The sequence below is a fragment of the Heptranchias perlo genome, chromosome 2, assembly GCF_035084215.1.
Source record: "Heptranchias perlo isolate sHepPer1 chromosome 2, sHepPer1.hap1, whole genome shotgun sequence".
Classification (NCBI taxonomy): domain Eukaryota; kingdom Metazoa; phylum Chordata; class Chondrichthyes; order Hexanchiformes; family Hexanchidae; genus Heptranchias; species Heptranchias perlo.
Genome location: NC_090326.1, coordinates 58790299 through 58809560, shown reverse-complemented (window position 1 = coordinate 58809560; position 19262 = coordinate 58790299). Strand labels below are relative to the sequence as shown.

Genomic DNA, 19262 nt, shown 5'->3' with positions numbered 1-19262 from the left:
TTGCAGTCCTACAGTGTATATGCCACTCCTTGATGTAAACAGGTCCCGAAAAGTTGAGAACCAGCAAAATGTGGCTTAAATTTTGCTTTTTTACATTTATATTTTTTAAAGTTTTTTTTGTGCTCCTCACAGTGCAATTGTCCATGCTGGGAAATGGAACATTTTTCAATGTTTAGCATCCATGGTAGCATTAAACCCTCTGTCTGATTCAGCACAGACAGATGCAAGTAAATCTCTCACTATTCTGCCTCAATAAACATGCAATAACCCCAACATCAGAAGAGCAACCCCAATTGTATCATCATCAATTTTGGTATTTCCCATGTTAGTTATCCTTATGGCTTATTAGAGTGTGATTCCCAATTTGCACCAATTTCTGCCATATTACAAGTACTGTGGACCTTTGCCCACACGATATGACAGAGATGACTTTCATCTTATTGGTCAGGATTGGATTCAAACTCAGGTCTTAGACGTGAAAGGGCAGCCAGTGTGATATCCCCCACTCCATTCAGTACCCAATGTCGCTGGGTCAAAATGCTGGAATTCCCTACCTAACAGAATTGTGGGAGTACCTTTACCACATAGACTGCAGCGGTTTAAGAAGAAAGCCCACCACCACATTCTCAAGGGCAGTTAGAGATGGACAATAAATGTCGACCTTGCTAGCGATACCCACATCCCGAAGAATGATATTTTTAAAATGTACCTGATAAATATGGTGTCATCAATCCAAGGGACTTTTGGGATTAAGCTTTTTAAGTTTTTTCTTTAATTATATTTCCTTATGTTATAGCTATTAAAAATACTCAATACTTTTCCCCCTCTACCCACCCAAAACAAACATGCAGGCACTGGAGGATCGTCCAACGTCCCTCTCTGTTGATCAGGCAGACAGCAGCAGTCCATCTTTCAACCCATCTGATAACTCTCTGCTATGTACTTCCTCCTCCTCTCCCATTGATGAAATGGAAGAAAGGAAATCTAGTTCCTTAAAGAGGCGCCAGTAAGTCACCTATGGATTAACGACAAAGCATTTTTTCATTGATTCTTGAATTGGGAAATTAGTTTCAGACCATAATCTAAATCAGAGAGGATTTGGCAATTTTTTGTGTGTTTATTTGTAGATTGAACCATTAAAGTAGTTACTAGACAAGCTATGATTAGTAATATGGACTACACTTGGAATTATTGCAGTGAGCATTTATGGTAAAACAGAATTATTCCTTAATTGTTTTTAATTTATTTTAGTTTTATAGCCTCTCTATTTAGTGTCATTAGTTGGGTTTAAAAGTATTTACATACCATCTACATATTATAACTTCATAAAATATAATCTCATTAAACTAAATTTAGATGCTTCTGGCTAACACATGATCTATTTATATGAGATAGATTGATATATTTGTTGTGAGATAGCAGCTTTACATTTTTCTTAACAAATATAGCTTATTGTTTATGCTCACATCTCATAATCTTGTGTCTTTTCTTCTAGCTATGTCTTGCAGGAGTTGGTCGAAACTGAGCGCGATTATGTACGGGACCTGGGATGCGTGGTAGAGGTGTGTTTCTGTATGATTTGTAAGAAATTACTAGTTTTATGTCTTTATTCTGTGCTTTATAACTAAAGAATCATGATGTCCATATTTGGAAAGCAACAGATGCTGTCATTATATAACATATTTTGCATGAGCTCTGTGGTGAGGTTTTTAACTATCCAGGTGGCAAACATGTAGCATAACACTACTGATGCATTCCAACTTGATCTTAAATGTATCAGTTTAAATGATACAACCTCCCAGAGGCTTTGCTTTGCACCAGCTGTAGTATAGCTGCATCTGGTGCAAGCATGCTTCTTATCTATTTCATTTTCGTTGTAAATTTTGACCACTTGCTTCTGGTAATAAACAGCAGACAGGACCATCTGCTCTTTTCAATCACAGAAAATATATTGCAGCTTGCCCTCATCCCAGTTATGGGCAGTAGGTTTGTGTGCTTCATCCCTACACCACTGCATGAAAAGTGCCAAAAATATATTGTCACCATCAGTGTAACAACAGCAATAGTAAATCACCAATTAATTTTATTGCTTGTACACAAATTCAATCATGAATGTCACTATTGTTTTCCATGACAACTAAATGTACAAGCTTACACCTTCTCAAGGCAGAAGTTTAATAGAACAAAGAGTCTTTATTCAGGCAATTGTTTTTCTTTTCAGGGCTACATAACAGTTATGAAGGAAGACGGTGTCCCTGATGACATGAAGGGAAAAGATAAGATTGTGTTTGGTAACATACATCAGATCTACGACTGGCACAGAGAGTATGTAAACTTATTTATTTTCATTTCTTTGTGCTTATCAAAGTGAGGGATGAAAATGTTGGGGGAAAAAATATTTTCTATTAACTTTGCACCAAGAATTTGTGTCAAACACTTCTAGGTCAGATCATGGTTCAAACCAGCCAGTGAAAGATTTCTCTTTGTTAATCTTGCAGGACACCCCTATTCAAATCTAATATTAGCAGTCGCTAATATACCAAGATATCAGATTTTGTTGTTCACCAATACTTAAAACTTCTAGTGATTCTTCTCTCAGTGAAGAAAAGTCTGTTTTGCAGCCAAGTCAAGGCACATTGGAAAGCTTTGGAAAGTTTTCACCACTTCGTAAGTGGCTTGACATCCTGCTTTCCAAAGCATGAAAAGATCCTTTTGTGCCAAAGGAGACATTATGCCAAAAATTAGACAAGAAGGACAGTCAGGATCCAGAAAGGAAGTAAACCTGGCTGCCATCTCCTTCAGTATCACTGCTAACCCAAGTATTGGCAAACCTGCTGTTGGAGGACTTCATCACCGGGTTATTCTGCGGCGAGTGACTCACCTCCTGACTCCCCAAAGCCTTTCCACCATCTACAAGGCACAAGTTAGGAGTGTGATGGAATACTCTCCACTTGCCTGGATAAGTGCAGCTCCACCAACACTCAAGAAGCTCGACATCATCCAGGACAAAGCAGCCCGCTTGATTGGCACCCCATCCACCACCTTAAACATTCACTCCCTCCATCACTGGTGCACCGTGGCTGCAGTGTGTTCCATCTACAGGATGCACTGCAGCAACTCGCCAAGGATTCTTCAACAGCACCTCCCAAACCCGTGACCTCTACCACCTAGAAGGACAAGGGCAGCAGGCGCATGGGAATGCCACCACCTGCACGTTCCCCTCCAAGTCACACACCATCCTGACTTGGAAATATATTGCCGTTCCTTCATCGTTGCTGGGTCAAAATCCTGGAACTCCCTACCTAACAGCACTGTGGAAGTACCCTTACCATACGGACTACAGCGGTTCAAGAAGGCGGCTCACCAGCACCTTCTCGGGAATTAGGGATAGGTAATAAATGCTGATCTTGCCAGCGAAGCCCACAGCCCATGAATTAATTTTTTTTAAAGTCCATCTACTGACAAGTGGGACCTAATTTTACAAGATGACAATGCGCCCCTCAATATCATGACAACTGATGTCAGCAAAACATCACAACCCATTCCACTCAATCATATCACTTGGCACTGAGTGTCACAGTGGATGTCCTTAACAAGGACAAGGTTCACCCATAAATAATAACTTTCCACCATGAGACTTAAATCTTCAAGAGGTAAGGTTGCCCATTAATAGATCTTATGGAAATTAAGTCTATATCTCAGAAGGGGGCCATTCGGCCTATCATGCCTTTGCCAACTCTTTGCTGGAGCAATCCAAAACTAATCTCACAGTCCCGCTCTCTCCCTATGGCCCTGCATCTTCCTCTGCTTCAAATACTTATCCCCTTTCCCCTGGTCTCTGCCTCAATTCCCCATGGTGAAGCATTCCTTGCTCCAACAATTCTCTGTGTGAAGAAATTTCTTGTAACTCTCTTCGTGACAATTTTAAATTGATGACCTCTTATTGTTGACTCCACAATCAAAGGAAATAGTTCTTCCTCAATCACCCTATCAAAACCCTTCTTTAAGAACAAGAGATTTCCGGGAGATAGTTGCAGGAGTCAAGACAGATCCATATTCTCCTGGAATGTCCATATTCTCCTGAAATGTACATCCTCTCCACCTTATTTCTTACCCAGACCTGAGCAGAAGAGACACCAATCATCTTCGTTCCTTGCTGGCTGAGGAAAACTTGATTCTTGGACTTTCTCATCTGAGAACTGGTCAGCCTTCTGTTGTCTTACAGATAGGATCCATTGTCATGGATAGAAGCTCAATTTACATGTTGGAGAAACTTGATCTCCACAGAAAAATAAAATTATTTGACAACAGGGTTACATTTCAAATACAAATGATTAATATTAAGCTTTGGAAATATTAAATTATGGTTGTTGAGTGCAGCATTATTGGAGCAGCTTCCACCTGTTCACTTAAAAAAGCAAGCAAACATTTCCCACCTGCATCGACTGGCACAATAGTGTTTTAGCAAGATATATCTTGTGTAATTGATTTCTTTTTTCTTTTGTTTTTTGATTCTTAGCTTCTTTCTTGGTGAGCTGGAGAAGTGCCTTGAGGATCCTGATAAGTTAGCCTCCCTCTTTGTCAAACATGTAAGCTGCATTTTCTGCAAAAACCTTTTTTTCTCCTTCCCATCCTTCCCTTTTTAAACCAGGAATAGTTAAAATGCAAAGATTTGATATTGCCATAGTAACTATGGCTAAAAAAACTATTTCAGCCTTCACAAAACGTTCCAGATTCTGATGGCATTTATATTCATACAGCGCAAGTTACTACAGTCAGATTGATGTCACAAAGTCAGGCCATTATTACAGGCAAAGCACTTATAACCAACAGGCCATAAAGATCAGTGTACTGTTGATATCCTATGATAGATTTACCCATTGATTTTTTCTTTAACAAGGCATAATTGTAGCTTCCTTCTTCTAAGTGTTTCTCACACACTGAAATATGTAACAGGGCAAGCATAATGTGTGAATACTTACAGGATAATACCAGCCAGCAGGATTTCCTGCCAAAATGACAGCATGCAATGCAAATTGAAAATATTTCCTCAAATTAGAATAGCAAAGGAAAGAGTAATTTTTGCTATTTTTTAAAAATGAACTTTTATTGTAATACTTTTGCTTACATCTTTTTCTATATCTCCCATCAACCACTTAGGAGAGAAGACTGCATATGTATATAGTTTACTGTCAAAACAAGCCCAAATCTGAGCACATAGTGTCTGAATATATTGACACCTATTTTGAGGTGAGAATTTTGGAAATGTGTTCTCAATAAATCTTTTGTTTTAGATTTTAAGTAAACATTATAGATGTGAGCTTTGCTATTTGATATGGCTAGATCTTGAAAATCGCTCAGATTTAGTTTAATGTGTTTATATGACATTGCCATGGCTCAGTTGGTAGCACTCTCACCTCTGAGTCAAGATTGTGGGTTCAAGTCCCACTTGAGAGACTTGAGCACATATCCAGGCTGACACTTCAGTGCAGTGCAGTACTGAGGGAGTGCTGCAGTGTTGGAGGTGCCGTCTTTCAGATGAGACGTTAAACCAAAGCCACATCTGCCCTCTCAAGTGGACATAAAAGATCTCATGGCACTATTTCAAAGAAGAGCAGGGGAGTTCTCCCCATTGTCTTGGCCAATATTTATCCCTCAACAAACATCACTAAAAGCAGATTATCTGGTCATTGTCACATTGCTATTTATGGGACCTTGCTGTGCACAAATTGGCTGCTGCGTTTCCTACATTACAACTGTGACTCTACTTCAAAGTACTTCATTAGCTGTCAAGAGCTTTGTGAAAGGCGTTATATCAATGGAAGTCTTTTTTATGTGAAATATATCTAGTCTGTAATTTGTATATTGAGACAAACATTTGCACTTTTTATTCTTTTGAGAGTATTAAATTCCCCTGTTTTGTTCTCACTTGCCCTTTCCTCCCCAGACCACACCACTGACTCTGGCCAAATAGGTGGCTGTGACTTTCTCCCCAGCCACTACCAGTGCTGCTCTGAGCAATTAAGAGGTGCTCGAGCAGCCTCAGAGCAGTTGTCCCTCAGACATTTCCTTCCCACTGAAGCATGACTGAGATGAGGAACTCACCAGCAAGGGTTTCCAACTTGTGCCCCATCTGTTGGCATTCTAACATGCTGAAGATACTTTGTATTATAATTCAAGGCAATGAAAATATTTGCAAAAAGCTGCAAGTATTGTATCTGTGACATTTTCATGGTTGTGTTTGCGCTACTGTACATCTGCAGTTATATTTAAGACTCCAAAGACAATCATCCAGTATCTGTGGCACTTAATATAATGCAACCAAGATGGAGAAGAATAAGACATGAGTAGCAAAAGTAGCGTCTTTATTACACCTCCATAAAAAATCAGATTAAAATCGTATTTTTTAATACAATCTTTAGGACCTAAAACAGCGGCTTGGTCATCGATTGCAACTGACAGACCTGCTAATAAAACCAGTGCAACGGATAATGAAATACCAGCTCCTGCTGAAGGTAAGTGCTTCATGGAAAGCCTGCAATCAAAGAAATGTTATGGAACATTCAGTGCATTCCACATTATATCAGTTCCAGTAGTTATTCTAGGATTTGACTCTACAATCTAGTTTACATTTTGACGGCATTAAGGCTTTACATATTAATAACATTAGCCAAAAGATTTTATATTAATGTTGACAGCCCACTGATATAATTGTAGAAATCCTCTGGTATTAAAATGCATTAAGGAAAATGTGTGTAACAACTCTGAATAAATTTAAATAATTGTTGACAATGAAAATGACAAATAAGTTATGCAATCTGCTTGTGTTGAGGGGAAAGCTGTTCATATAATGTTACAACATTTCTTCTTGAATTTTTGTTAATATGGGGGTACTTATTTGAAGTTAGGTTTCTGGATCAGCAGATACACCTTGATTAATTCTGTTTCTTTTCTGTGCCCAGGACTTCCTTAAATACTCCAGGAAGGCTGCTGTAGACACAACAGAGCTGGAGGTTTGTTCAATCACACCAGTGTCAAAATTGATAATTACCATGTAATGGAAACATTGTCGATATATAACCTGAAGCATTGTCAGATTGAATAGATAACTATTCGAACTCTAGGGCAATATCTAAATCTCTACACATAGCAACAACTTGAATTTATATCGCACTTTTAAAATAGAAAAACTTTCCAAGACGCTTCGCAGAGGTGTAATCAGAAAAAAAAGTCTTGTTGTTGCAAAGTGTGAACATTGCTGCCTCTTACATCTGTCACACTTTTGAGAGGCATACAATTTCACTTTCCCTATGAACATGACTGCTTGCCTTTGTGTAGTCAGAGTTGACTACAGATATTACAGATGGTTAGTCCACTGCCTACCTGCAGTGTGAAAGCCGAATTTTATTAATTGCATTTTTTTTTGGAAATTTATTATTTTATATTCTGATACCTTAGCTTGTCAGTATCTTGATGACGCATGACATATTCAGTACGTGGCTTTGGAAAATAAATTTCACAACATTTTCTAGTTGGTTCACTACACACGAGCAAGTAACATAGTGTTCACATTACTTTGGTATTGGGTATATGTACTTTTTTTCTCTCTCCATTGTGCATACTGAGCAAAATATCAAAACATTAAATGAATAAATATATTTGGCTAAATGCATGTACTGTTGAAAGTTGAATCTTAAATATACTGAGCAAAGATTAAACATGGCATAAGCAGCATGGTTAGTTTAGAAATCAGTGTGATACAGATGGCTGTTTTTTTACCAGGGGGATAAATAATTTGGGGTGGCATCTTTTTCCTTTTTTCCAGAAAAAGATTACACTTGTTCAAGGTAATAAAAGAACTAATGTTGCTACTGTCTTCCATGAAGTGATAGGACTGAGTTTTAAAATCTCAGTTAAGTTCTGTGGTGAAAGAGCTGGGCCTCGCCCAGTGAGAATGGTGTGTGGGAGGTGTTAAGATTAGGCTAAGTCCATTTACCGGCCTAAGGTTGCTCCGTTTCCAGCCGGCGATATTTCATATTCGCCGACTTTCAAGTCGCCAAGGTTCCCACTACAGGCCTAATTTAAATTCAAAAGTCACAGCCCAGTGATGTCATCAGTGCCGCGACGTAATTTTAACGACTAGTCAGGGGAGGCCCGCCCATTGTCAAACCCGACAGTCGAACCATACCGGGAGGCACCAACTGGCCAGAGGAGGCCATGGTAAGTTTTGGAAAATTACTTTTGTGCAAAATCCTTTTGAGCCAGGACAAGTAGGAGCGCTCCCCCTGGCCCCACAAGTCCTTGGGCCTCCCCAGCCAAGGCCTTGCCTCTTCCTCTGCATGCTGGCTTTGGCTGCTAAAGCCCTTGCCCAGCACTAACTTTATGCCGAGGACCGTTCTTTTGGGTCCTCGCCGTCCTAAGGCTCCCAAACCAATTTCCTGCTCCAGCCCTGACGTCAGTCCTACCGGTTTCGGGAGGGAGACAGTCCTGCATTATTTAAATGAGGCCCAGGAGTTAAAATGGCACGGGCCTCACGCTGAGCTACCCATGGGGGTTTCCCTCCCGCCCATGCCCCAGATAAAATGGAGGCCATGATGCTTTCACAGAATGAGGATGGAAACCCCTCGTGCCTGCAATGGGCCAATTTAAAAATAGCATTGACAGCTGTTTGGGGAACTGCTTGCTTTGATTCCCTGCGGTCACATTGGGAAATGAAGCATGTAAGGGTGAGGGAGATAAGTGGAACATAAAGACCTGGGAGACCACTAACAAAGGTGAGGAAAAATTTTTATACGCGTAGGCTTTATGAAAATGTAATGTAAGCCAATGAGATCTTGTATCATATGGATTTCTAATTTTACTTTTTATAGGCCATAACATATGCTTACAACCATCAGAGAGCAATACAATTAAGAAAGATACACATGAAAGGATGACCATATATTTTTAATATATTTATTGAAAATGCATTAAAAATAATAACTGAGAATGTTAAAAGCTGATATTTTCTTTCCTCTGTATTCTAAATATAGAAAGCTGTGGAGGTCATGTGCGTTGTACCAAAACGATGCAACGATATGATGAATGTTGGACGGCTGCAAGGATTTGATGTAATTTTGACAGTTTTTTTTTCCCTCAGTTATTCTGTTTTAGGAGAGCCTCCCCTGTTGTTTGTAATAGTTTAACTTCATTTTCTAAATCTGTGGTGGATTGTTTTATTGTGTATAATCCCAGGTGTCATGAAAAGCAAAACAGCAATGATAAAAATAACATAAGTTTAAATGGGTGATTTTTTAATTACATATTATAATGTTTGGTATTTTGTAACGGTATAATCATTTTCAGGACATTGGGTACTTCACAACAACATAAATAATGTATAATGGTACAGCCATGCTCAAGGCAGGATTATATTATAACTCCACAGAATAGCTTACCTTGCTGTAATTTTTATTTTATTATCAATTTTGATATACCATAGAAATCCTGTAAGAGTTGGCTGCTGTGTGAATGAGAATTTTCCTCTCTATGAGTAAGAAAGGTATGGTTAAATAATAGGTTTGTGATCTCAGCATAAACAGTGAAGACTTGCAATTCATTCATTTGTTGCAAATCTCAGCAATTGTAGTTAGATATGTCAGAGTCCTTTTTGGATATATACACGGTCCCTTTTTGAGTTGTATAGAACATCGATGATTACAGTATTTTTAAATCTTTATATTGGACATACTGAATTCTTCTATGGAATTGCAAAGGTTGATTATGTTTTTCCCTCTGTTTTCAGGGCAAAATTATAGCCCAGGGGCGATTGCTTCTCCAGGACACATTCTTTGTTGCAGACCAGGATGCTGGGCTTCTTTCACGCAGTAAAGAGCGGAGAGTCTTCCTGTTTGAGCAGATTGCAATATTCAGCGAGCCTTTAGATAAGAAAAAAGGCTTCTCCATGCCTGGCTATTTATTCAAAAACAGTGTCAAGGTAATCAAATGTTCTGTCTGTAGAGTTCTGTGATACCTTTTCATGCTATTATAAATACACCAAGAATAATGCATTTAATGTATATAATTTAGGCAGATTTAATTTAATCACGGTTATCTTGCATATGCTCCAATTGATGTCTGACCTTTAAATCTACAAAGGATTTGGGCTCCAGTTTGGGTGACTAAATTCATCATAGTATCACCAAGAAGCAGGTCAGTCATCGCAGATGTATCATGCAACCTAACCACAGGTCAGTCACCCTGTGAAATTTGCCACATCGTCATCGGTCAGTTACTGTGCACGAACTGTCATGTGACTCCTGGTATTGTGATAGTGTAATAATTTTAGACAGCAATATCACAACCATGTTCTTGCTCAGTAGCACAAGGTATTGCTGTATCAACATGATATGACCTAGCCTCATTATCAGGATTTCTCCTATTCCTGATCTCAGTAGGCTACTGAGGTGAGACACTTTCCCTGGGGGGAAATTAAACCTGAGAACAAATCAATCCATGCCACTTTCATACACCTGCCAGCTCCTGGTTACAGAGTGACATTGGCAGAGGTCTGGCAATATCTGTTATTTTCTGGTCATCAGTCAGTAAATTTGCAGTGATTACATCACACTTGTTAATCGTTCACTGAGCTCATTGATCATGGATCAGCTAGCTGGAGCATTTTCACCATCGATATCCACCATTACACCAACTTAATAGAATATATTACTATAAAAAGATACATGAGAGTTATTAAGGTGCTAATCTAATTTCAGGGTTCAAACATTGATTATAAACTGTTTGAGCATCACTCTTCAATGAGAAAACTGTCTGGTAATCTCTCCTGACTGCATATTGTTCTCTATAAATTTGTCAGATTCAAAATTGTATTTTAAAATAATTTTCTCTACATTTGTTTAGAATAAATGTAAGGAATCTTACAACACCAGGTTATAGTCCAACAGTTTTATTTGAAAATCACAAGCTTTCGGAGGCTTTCTCCTTCATTGTTGGGATGATTTTTTATGATTATAATCTAGACAAATATACTGCATTAAAAAATAGTCTCACCCTGCAACACAGGATATAAATGTCAGTGCATTAATCTGCTGTGCTCCCAACACATGCCAAGAGCACTTACTGCACTGACAGCCCGTGATTCTTCGTCCATTCATTTTAATAGACAGAAAATCATGGCCTGGGGTTGCACAATTTCGCAGTGTGGCATGAAGCACACATTACCCCTGTATGAATGATCTGACAAGTGGCATTTTAGGTAGGTGAAATTTGATCTTCTAGACTTAGAAGTCAGACTGTTTAATGCATGAGGGCTTATTGGTTTGTGTTTCAGGTGAGTTGCCTTGGCCTGGAAGAGAATGTGGATAACGATCCATGTAAATTTGCACTTACCTCACGATCAGCTGAAGGCGGTGTGGAAACCTACATTCTACAAGCATCAAATCCTACAGTCCGCCAAATGTGGATCCATGAAATCAACCAAATTCTGGAAAACCAGCGCAACTTTTTAAATGGTACTTAAAGATTTTCTTAGGGTTATGTTTAAAATATTCTCCATATCATTCCTCTTCCCTGTTAACTCTTCTAGCATATACATATACAACTACGTTAGTTAATTGTATAACCCACATTGTGATTCGAAAACTGTAGTCAGGTCAGTTTAGTCAGTACTGCATTAAATCATTTGATACTAAGCTGTAATGATGTTCTCAACTGTCTTGGAAACTATAGCCTGGTTTTTTTCTCTTCCTCTCCCCCAAGGGTTCTATGAAAGTAATAGCGATTATGATTTTTATTTAAACTGGCTTTTTCATATTTAAGTGTATTTAAAGATCACAGATCTGCTGCATATGTATAGGCATAAATGGTGTTTACAATATTTTTGTAAAGCGTGGATAATTTAGAATGCTTAAAGTTTTTGTTAAACACTAATTTTTAAATTATAATATGTGAAAGTGGTTTCAGTCTTATTCCTCCCATCCCACCCTGTTTTTCAGTCCTGATTTCCCCCAGGGTTGTAGCAGCTGTGGCCAATGGGGAGGGGAAGTGGTCTCTATGAGTTAGCTACTATGAGGTTCACCCAGGAAGTGAAGAAGTCATTCACCGATTGTTATCTCCCTCCCATTTGGAAATACCTAGCCTCCAGTCATCATATCCCAACAGAAACTTGGCTGAAATTGGGAACTTAACAGAGTGGAAGATTGAACCTGCATCGCAGCATTCCACGAATCTCCTAGCAAGAGCAGCTTTAGAACTTTTACGCATTTGAAAACGCAATAATTTCCGAACATTGAAATTTAACAAATATTCAATTTATTCAGAGAATATTGTGAATTAGGACAAGTTAACACTAGAAAGATTAGCATTAGAAAACAGTGGAAAATAATTTTGAATGCACAGGTATGCTGTGATGTTTCAGCTTTAGCTGTGTTCTAAATATGTGTTGAATTTTTGAAATCACCTACATTACCCACTACTGATTAGCTCTGATATGATCACATCTATGTTAAGGTCTTTGAATCATTCATCGCTTTAATACATTTTAATTTCTTGAGATTAAAACCCTGTTAAAAGTGTTCTCTAGAATTAAAATCCATAATGGCCATATCCTATTATTTTGCTCGCTATAAATTTGTCATTTGTTTTAAATAAATAAATCTACTTCCATTTGATTGGCCTGCTATTGGACCTGCCACTTTCTGATGATTCCTCACTTGAATGGAGGTTGATGCACTTGGTTAAATATTCCCATCAGTCCTAGATCACATTTTTTATGAATCCCAAAGACGGGGCTATCATTCATAGTTGAAAAAAATAAATTATGATAATCCACTCTCAGTCCATTAAGAATAATTGAATCAGAATACATACCACTCTGGCTAAGTAACTTAGAATCTCTTGATTGTTTTAGGTTTTTAGTTACATGAATAATAACTGCAGAGCATATTCGATTTGGAAGTTCTTTGAAAGCTCTAATAAAAGAGAGAAAACCAGCCCTGAAAACAGCACATGCCTGTGTATTGCCAAGTAACTAAGAGACACAAAATGCTTATTGATCAAACTGAGCCTAGGTTTGGGGGACTAAAGGAGAGGTGTTGACACTGAGACATAATTTCTTGATGCCCTGACTTCATTTTTTTTTAAAAAGAAATTTGCACAAAATAGCAGCTCTAATCACAAGTCCAAAGAAAGGATCCAAAATAAAATGCATTTAATACAGCTTGGATTTAAGAAGCTATTCATATTGATACTGATACTGAGATGAGATTTTTTCAAATGTGTACTACCATGTACTTGGGACTACAATTATCATAATTCAAATGAATGCCATTTAGTAATAAAACACAAACTAGCACTACATTAGTAATAAGTTAATTTAAAGTGAGTTGCAGTGATTATCCCATAATGGAGGATTCCCTATTATGAAGCTGAAGTAGTAGAAATCTGGAACTGTCTCCTCAAAAGGCTCTGGATACTGGGACAATTGGAGCTTTCAAGACTGAGATCGATAAATTTTTGTTAGGTAAGGGTATCAACGGTTATGGAGCTACGGTGGATAAATGGAATTGAGGTGCAGATCAGCCATGATCCAATTGAATGGTGGAGCAGGCTCGAGGGGCTGAATGGCCTACTCCTGTTACTATGATGTCATAAGCGTTCCCTGTGGAAATTTGCTATGGTGTTCTCATCTGTGGTAATGTTATAGGAAGAATACTGATGCAAATCAATAATTTAATTCTTTCCATACGCAGTCTTCTGCAATTTGAACTTCTTAAATTGAATTTGGCTAACACATTACCAAATTTCACCTGTCATGAATGAGCTATTTTTGTAATCCATGTCAATAATAGACACAAATGATATTATCCTCACAAAAAGTATGACCTTCACATAATCAGGGAATATTTGAAAATGGCTGAGTATTGGTGACCCATGAGAGGACCTCTCTAATCCACACTTATCATTCATCCCAACATTACAATGTTCAATTTGTCTAATTAATCTTTTTTTGGCTTCAGCTTTGACATCTCCGATTGAGTACCAGAGGAACCATGTCGGCCCTAGTGGACCCAATAGCTGTAGTGGAATGAGCAGCACAAGCCGTTCCAGACCATCTCGGATCCCCCAACCCATCCGGCACCATTCCCCAGTCCTGGTCTCCTCTGCGGCCTCGGCCCAGGCAGAGGCAGACAGATTGACAGGTATGTCTGCTCGCAACCCTACCCTGACGACACTCAACAGCACCTTAGATTCTGGCTGCAGCCAATCTGACAGGCACCTGGAACGAGAAGGCAGCGAAAGGGACTTGGAACAGATTCCTCGGACAAAAGTCCATGAGAGCCCCAGGAAAACATTAGGACCGCTCACCAACACAGGAGATGGAAGCCTAAAGGAATTACGAGGTAGTCTAGAAGAGAACCGGTCACCAAGAGGGAATGTGGGCTCTCTGACAATAGGAAAGCAACGGCCAGGCACTACTTCACCCTTGAGTTCACCGCTGTCTACAACCTTCCCTTCCTCTCCCTTCAGCAAAGAACCCTTCCCTCCCAGCAGTCCTGTTCTTAAGGGCTCCTTCTGGAGCTCACACCCAGCTTCACCTGCCAGCCGCCCCGGCTCCTTCACCTTCCCAGGGGACATGGACTCCCTGCAGCGCCAGGTCCACCGTCACTCCACGCACAGCAAGGACACTGATCGTATGAGCACGTGCTCCTCGACCAGCGAGCAGTCGGTGCATTCCACCCAGAGCAACGGGGTAAGAGCGGAGCACGTCTGTCCTGTGAGCTCCTCTAAAACCTTCCCACGCTCTCCTTCTGTGCGTCAGTATCACTCTCCGTACTAATTCCTCCTGGCTCTGCAAAAAAACTGCTCTGTTCTGAAACTTAAAAACTTGCCTAACTACTCATCGCTGTGACTGTCTACCTGTCAAGATCTTTTTTAAAAAAAACTTATCAACCTAAACATCTACTAACCACTGCTCCTGCAACTGCCTCCCTTGCAGAAGGCAAATAACAGCTAACGCAGATACTTACAAACTTGTAGCTACTCAACTTTTGGCAAAAAAACACCTGCAGCTTCACCCTTTTCCCTTATAGACCAGCATTCCGCATATATTAACGGGGCATTTCTCTGGACTGGTAGCGCTATTTTAAATTTGCTAGTTGCAACTTTTTTTTTTATTGCCAGTTGCTGATTCAGTGCATCATCCCCCATCTTGTTCAGCCCAGTTTCTGCAGCTGACCTATGGAGTCCTCTGTTCAAGAAGCTGTCCAGCTTACAATGTAAGACATTGAAACTGCTTATAGGTGCCATATCGTCTGAAGGTTTTAATGCACTGACAGTCTCAGATTAATTTTATTTTTTTTAAATCACAGAAGTCTTCACAAGCATATTTTGTTTTCAACATCTTGTAAATCTGTGATGCTTTGCCTTATGGTGTGGGACACAGTATTCCCTTCCAAAGAAAAAGCAATTTTATCTAATGTCTTTCCAAAATTTGTTTCTTTTTCCATCATTCGTCTAGTTAGAAATCATTGTATCAATTATAATGCAAATAATCAGGATGAAAATGTTTCACTGAACAGTGTAACAAAACTCTCAAAAGCATTGTTACTTATATTTTTTGCCTAGCTATTTCATTTAAGCTCTTGCATGCTCACTATGCATTGCATGTCCCTTCAGTTTCCAAGCATGGCATTTTGGATAGGATGTTAAGTTCCACCGTATTGATCCAATTTGCTTGAAAGCGTGTGCTTCTTGCTGCATTAGCAGATGCTAAAATAATATGTAAACTATGGCATTCTGCTGTTCCATTTTCTATGTTCTAGTCTTTAACTTTCTTTTTTCCCCCTTCATCTTTGTTTGTTTCAATTTGTATGTTTTTTCTGTCTCAATTAAGGGAGCAACTTTGTACCAGTTGTGTTAAAAAAAAATGATTCTTGTTGTATTTTGTATGTCAAAAATGGTCTTATGTAATCCACAATTAAAATGTGCAGAGTACTCGTGGTGCTGAGTTGTCATGTAGGTGGGTGTGAGATTGTGAAACACTGTGGTCAGAGACTCTGGAAGCCACTTTGATGACCCCTAAAGGCTATGATACGTGTGTGTTCTTAGTAATAATGGCCTGACTTCATGCATTAAACACAAGAAAATTTAAAGCAGGTTTTTCTCTTGCACGAGAATTTGTTCAAAAAAGATCCTATTTTTCTGCTCCTACCCCAGGCATTGCAATGGGACAGAAAATTGATTTTACTGATATACTATGCCACAGACACAGGTACATGCCATAAATACCCTAATGACAGCTGGGTTATTGGGGCATGATGCAGGAAAGAATACATGACAAGCAGAGGTGACCAATTCTGCCAGAGGAGATGAGAGTGAATCACTCTAGTCCATTTTCTTCACTTCCTCGCAGCTACCTACAGAAGGGTAGTGGCAAAGGTCTCAGAGCAGGTTGCCTGCCCACCTTCTTGACTGAGGAAATATGCATAGTAAGGAGGAGAGAGAATTCAATGGAAAACAAACAATATTATTCCTTCCTTTTGCCAGTTACAATATGTGTGATTTGCAGCTGAATCATTAGCTTTCTGTCCATGAGTAGCCTCACTGTGTCAAATGCATGTAAATGCTCCTAGATTGGTATTAATGAGTCCTTGCAAGTCCCCACTAGATTTAAACTTATAATAGAATAAATGAAACAGGCTGTTAGTTTTCAAAATAACCTGTAGTGGTACTAGATAAACTAAACACTAAATACCATAGAGGGCAGAGTTAGAAATGGAACTGAAAGCCACTTCTCCAAATTCTGTTCCGACCACACATTTATGGAGAAGGGATACATTTTTATTTGGCAGGCCTTGTTTCTGAAACATTAACTTGTCAATATGTTTTTATTGTTTCCTTCAACTGTGCTGCTATTACTAAAATAAGGGCTACTTATCACTCTTTCACAAGTTGTTTGATTCATGTGTAGGGAAGTCGTATGGTTGTGAGGAGCTCCCTCAATAGCTTACCTGGTTTTTAACACATTGAGTAACTGAGCCCAAACAGATCAGGAAGGTCACAGCTTTGTTCCACAGTCTGTTCTGAGTTAGTTGATCTTAGCTAGGGCAGCATTAGAAGCAATACAATTGACTTCCATGTCTCTGGTTAAGGGAAGGGGAAATAAGCCACTGTCCCTACTCCTGGCCACTGCCCACCAACTCCTGCTGGAAGTGAGCCTGTGTGGACACCAAGTGAGGACAGATTTGGGTTTAGCTGTGATGCCCTCCACAGTTGAATACCCTGTCTAGGCTCATACATGAAGTCTGGCCACTTGTACCAGCTAACTGAGGTGTTTGCTTCCTCTGGAACCATACCTTAACAAAGAGTCAACCCTTCAAGAGGAAGAAGGGAAGAAAGAACATTGGTGGAAAAAGAAAGGAGGGAAATAATTCATCACATTTAAAATGAACTGCGATGTGGCAGCATTTTTTTCTTAAAGTATTAGTTTTAGATTTATCAAAATTGGGAAACCAAAAACTTGCAAACAATCCAGACTCCAGAGTATTCTCATCTTTGCTAAAGCTGAGATTTAATCTTCGACTGGTCAATCTGCGGGAGCTGATTACAGTTACATTGGAGAGGTAGATATTCGGAAACGAATACACCCCCCACCCTCCCTCACCCCCCGCAAAAGAAGTAACTTCTGATAAAAACATTTTCCTTTATTGTTTAATGGTATTAGAATCCCAAACAGATATTTTCCAATGTGCTGTGGCCATTTTTAATGTTTTACTTGTCAGTTTGTTGTATCTGTGTATTTGTGTAAGTCTTAATAAAAACAAGAGTATTACTCACATTATTTGAAGTTTTGAAAGCCAATAAAATCAGGTTCATGTTTAAAGCCAATTTTTAATTGACGGTGGAAGGAGGGGAAGCAATTTCTTTGTAAAATTAAAGCTGTGAACCACGTTTAAATGACCAATTTGTACATTATTATTAAGTGAATTGCTTCAGAAACACATTTTATTTTTCCAACCTTGTCTTTTCCTCCCCTGTAGAGTGAAAGTAGCAGCAGCAGTAATATCTCCACCATGCTGGTAACACATGATTACACCGCCGTGAAAGAGGATGAGATCAATGTCTGCCAGGGCGAGGTAGTGCAGATCCTGGCCAGCAACCAACAGAACATGTTTTTGGTGTTTCGGGCAGCTACTGACCAGTGCCCTGCAGCCGAAGGATGGATTCCTGGCTATGTACTAGGTCACACAACTATTATAATCCCAGACAACCCTGAAGGAACATTAAAGTTAGTCTGTTTTCATTTATAGTTTGGTTGCATAACTCTAAATTGTCAATCTCTTGGGCAGTTTCTTCTGAATCATCCAAAAAAGTCTGTCTTATTTAAAAATAGGGAAAAGATTTTTCCATCTGATAACAAAATGGACAGGGATTCTTTTCTTTTTCCCAATTTTCTTGAAGTATGGCTGTATGGATGCTGGCAGCTTTCTGGAACCTGATACAAGTGGCTCGTGCGTAAGCCTTGACAGCCAACATTGGCACAGGAGGGGAGGAGCAGGAGAATTACGGTCATCTCCATCCTAACCTTACCCAAAGTCCACACACATGTACACTTTCCAGCAGAGATGACTGGATACCAATCAGAATCCGGAGCCCTGACTGATTTCCCCTTTCCCCATCTCTAACCCAGGAACACTGAGGACATTTGTACTGCCCCAACTGCGATCAGCCACCTCAGTGCACACTGGGAATTGAATCTGGAACTTTCCTGGTCTATGTAGTTTAATACCACACCTGGCGGTGCATTAACCCACTGAGTCATCAAGGGGGAACTTCAAAGATTATTTTGAAAAATATGATTGACTCATGTGTGCTTAGGTTGCATTCTTCTTTATAATAGTCCACTTGTAATTCTGTTTTTGAACTGCTAAATTATTACTTATACTCTCCTTTGAAATGGTCACTATTTTTTTACAATTACTGTTCCAATTTAATTAAATGTGGTAATCTGTAAATTTTCACAGTGCAGCCACTGTAATCTTCCAAACACCACACAATACACAGATCAATGTGAGTGCACGTACAAAGCAGTAACTTAATCAGGGGTCCAGGTGACATAGATAAACTTAATATTTTATTTTTGTTAAATTAGTGTCATGTCCTGAATCTCATGTACATTGTTCTGCAAGTGCATTGCATTACAGTTGAGAAAAAACCCTGAAGTTTTCATCAATCCTCTTTGACTGTTAAGAAAACATTACCTT

The 19262-nt window shown here is 39.2% G+C and overlaps 1 protein-coding gene across 3 annotated transcripts in view; it reads left to right on the top strand.

Moving 5' to 3' along the window:
- LOC137339542 (triple functional domain protein) overlaps positions 1 to 19262 on the top strand; it is a 522426-nt gene that overhangs the window by 469095 nt on the left and 34069 nt on the right. For all 3 annotated transcript variants that reach the window (XM_068001904.1, XM_068001903.1, XM_068001905.1), the window contains 12 exons: positions 852 to 1006; positions 1496 to 1562; positions 2222 to 2325; positions 4520 to 4589; positions 5161 to 5250; positions 6423 to 6515; positions 6963 to 7013; positions 9033 to 9110; positions 9785 to 9976; positions 11330 to 11510; positions 14016 to 14749; positions 18039 to 18286. In XM_068001904.1, coding sequence (XP_067858005.1) covers positions 852 to 1006; positions 1496 to 1562; positions 2222 to 2325; positions 4520 to 4589; positions 5161 to 5250; positions 6423 to 6515; positions 6963 to 7013; positions 9033 to 9110; positions 9785 to 9976; positions 11330 to 11510; positions 14016 to 14749; positions 18039 to 18286 — 2063 coding nt within the window. The remainder of the gene's footprint in view (positions 1 to 851; positions 1007 to 1495; positions 1563 to 2221; positions 2326 to 4519; positions 4590 to 5160; positions 5251 to 6422; positions 6516 to 6962; positions 7014 to 9032; positions 9111 to 9784; positions 9977 to 11329; positions 11511 to 14015; positions 14750 to 18038; positions 18287 to 19262) is intronic.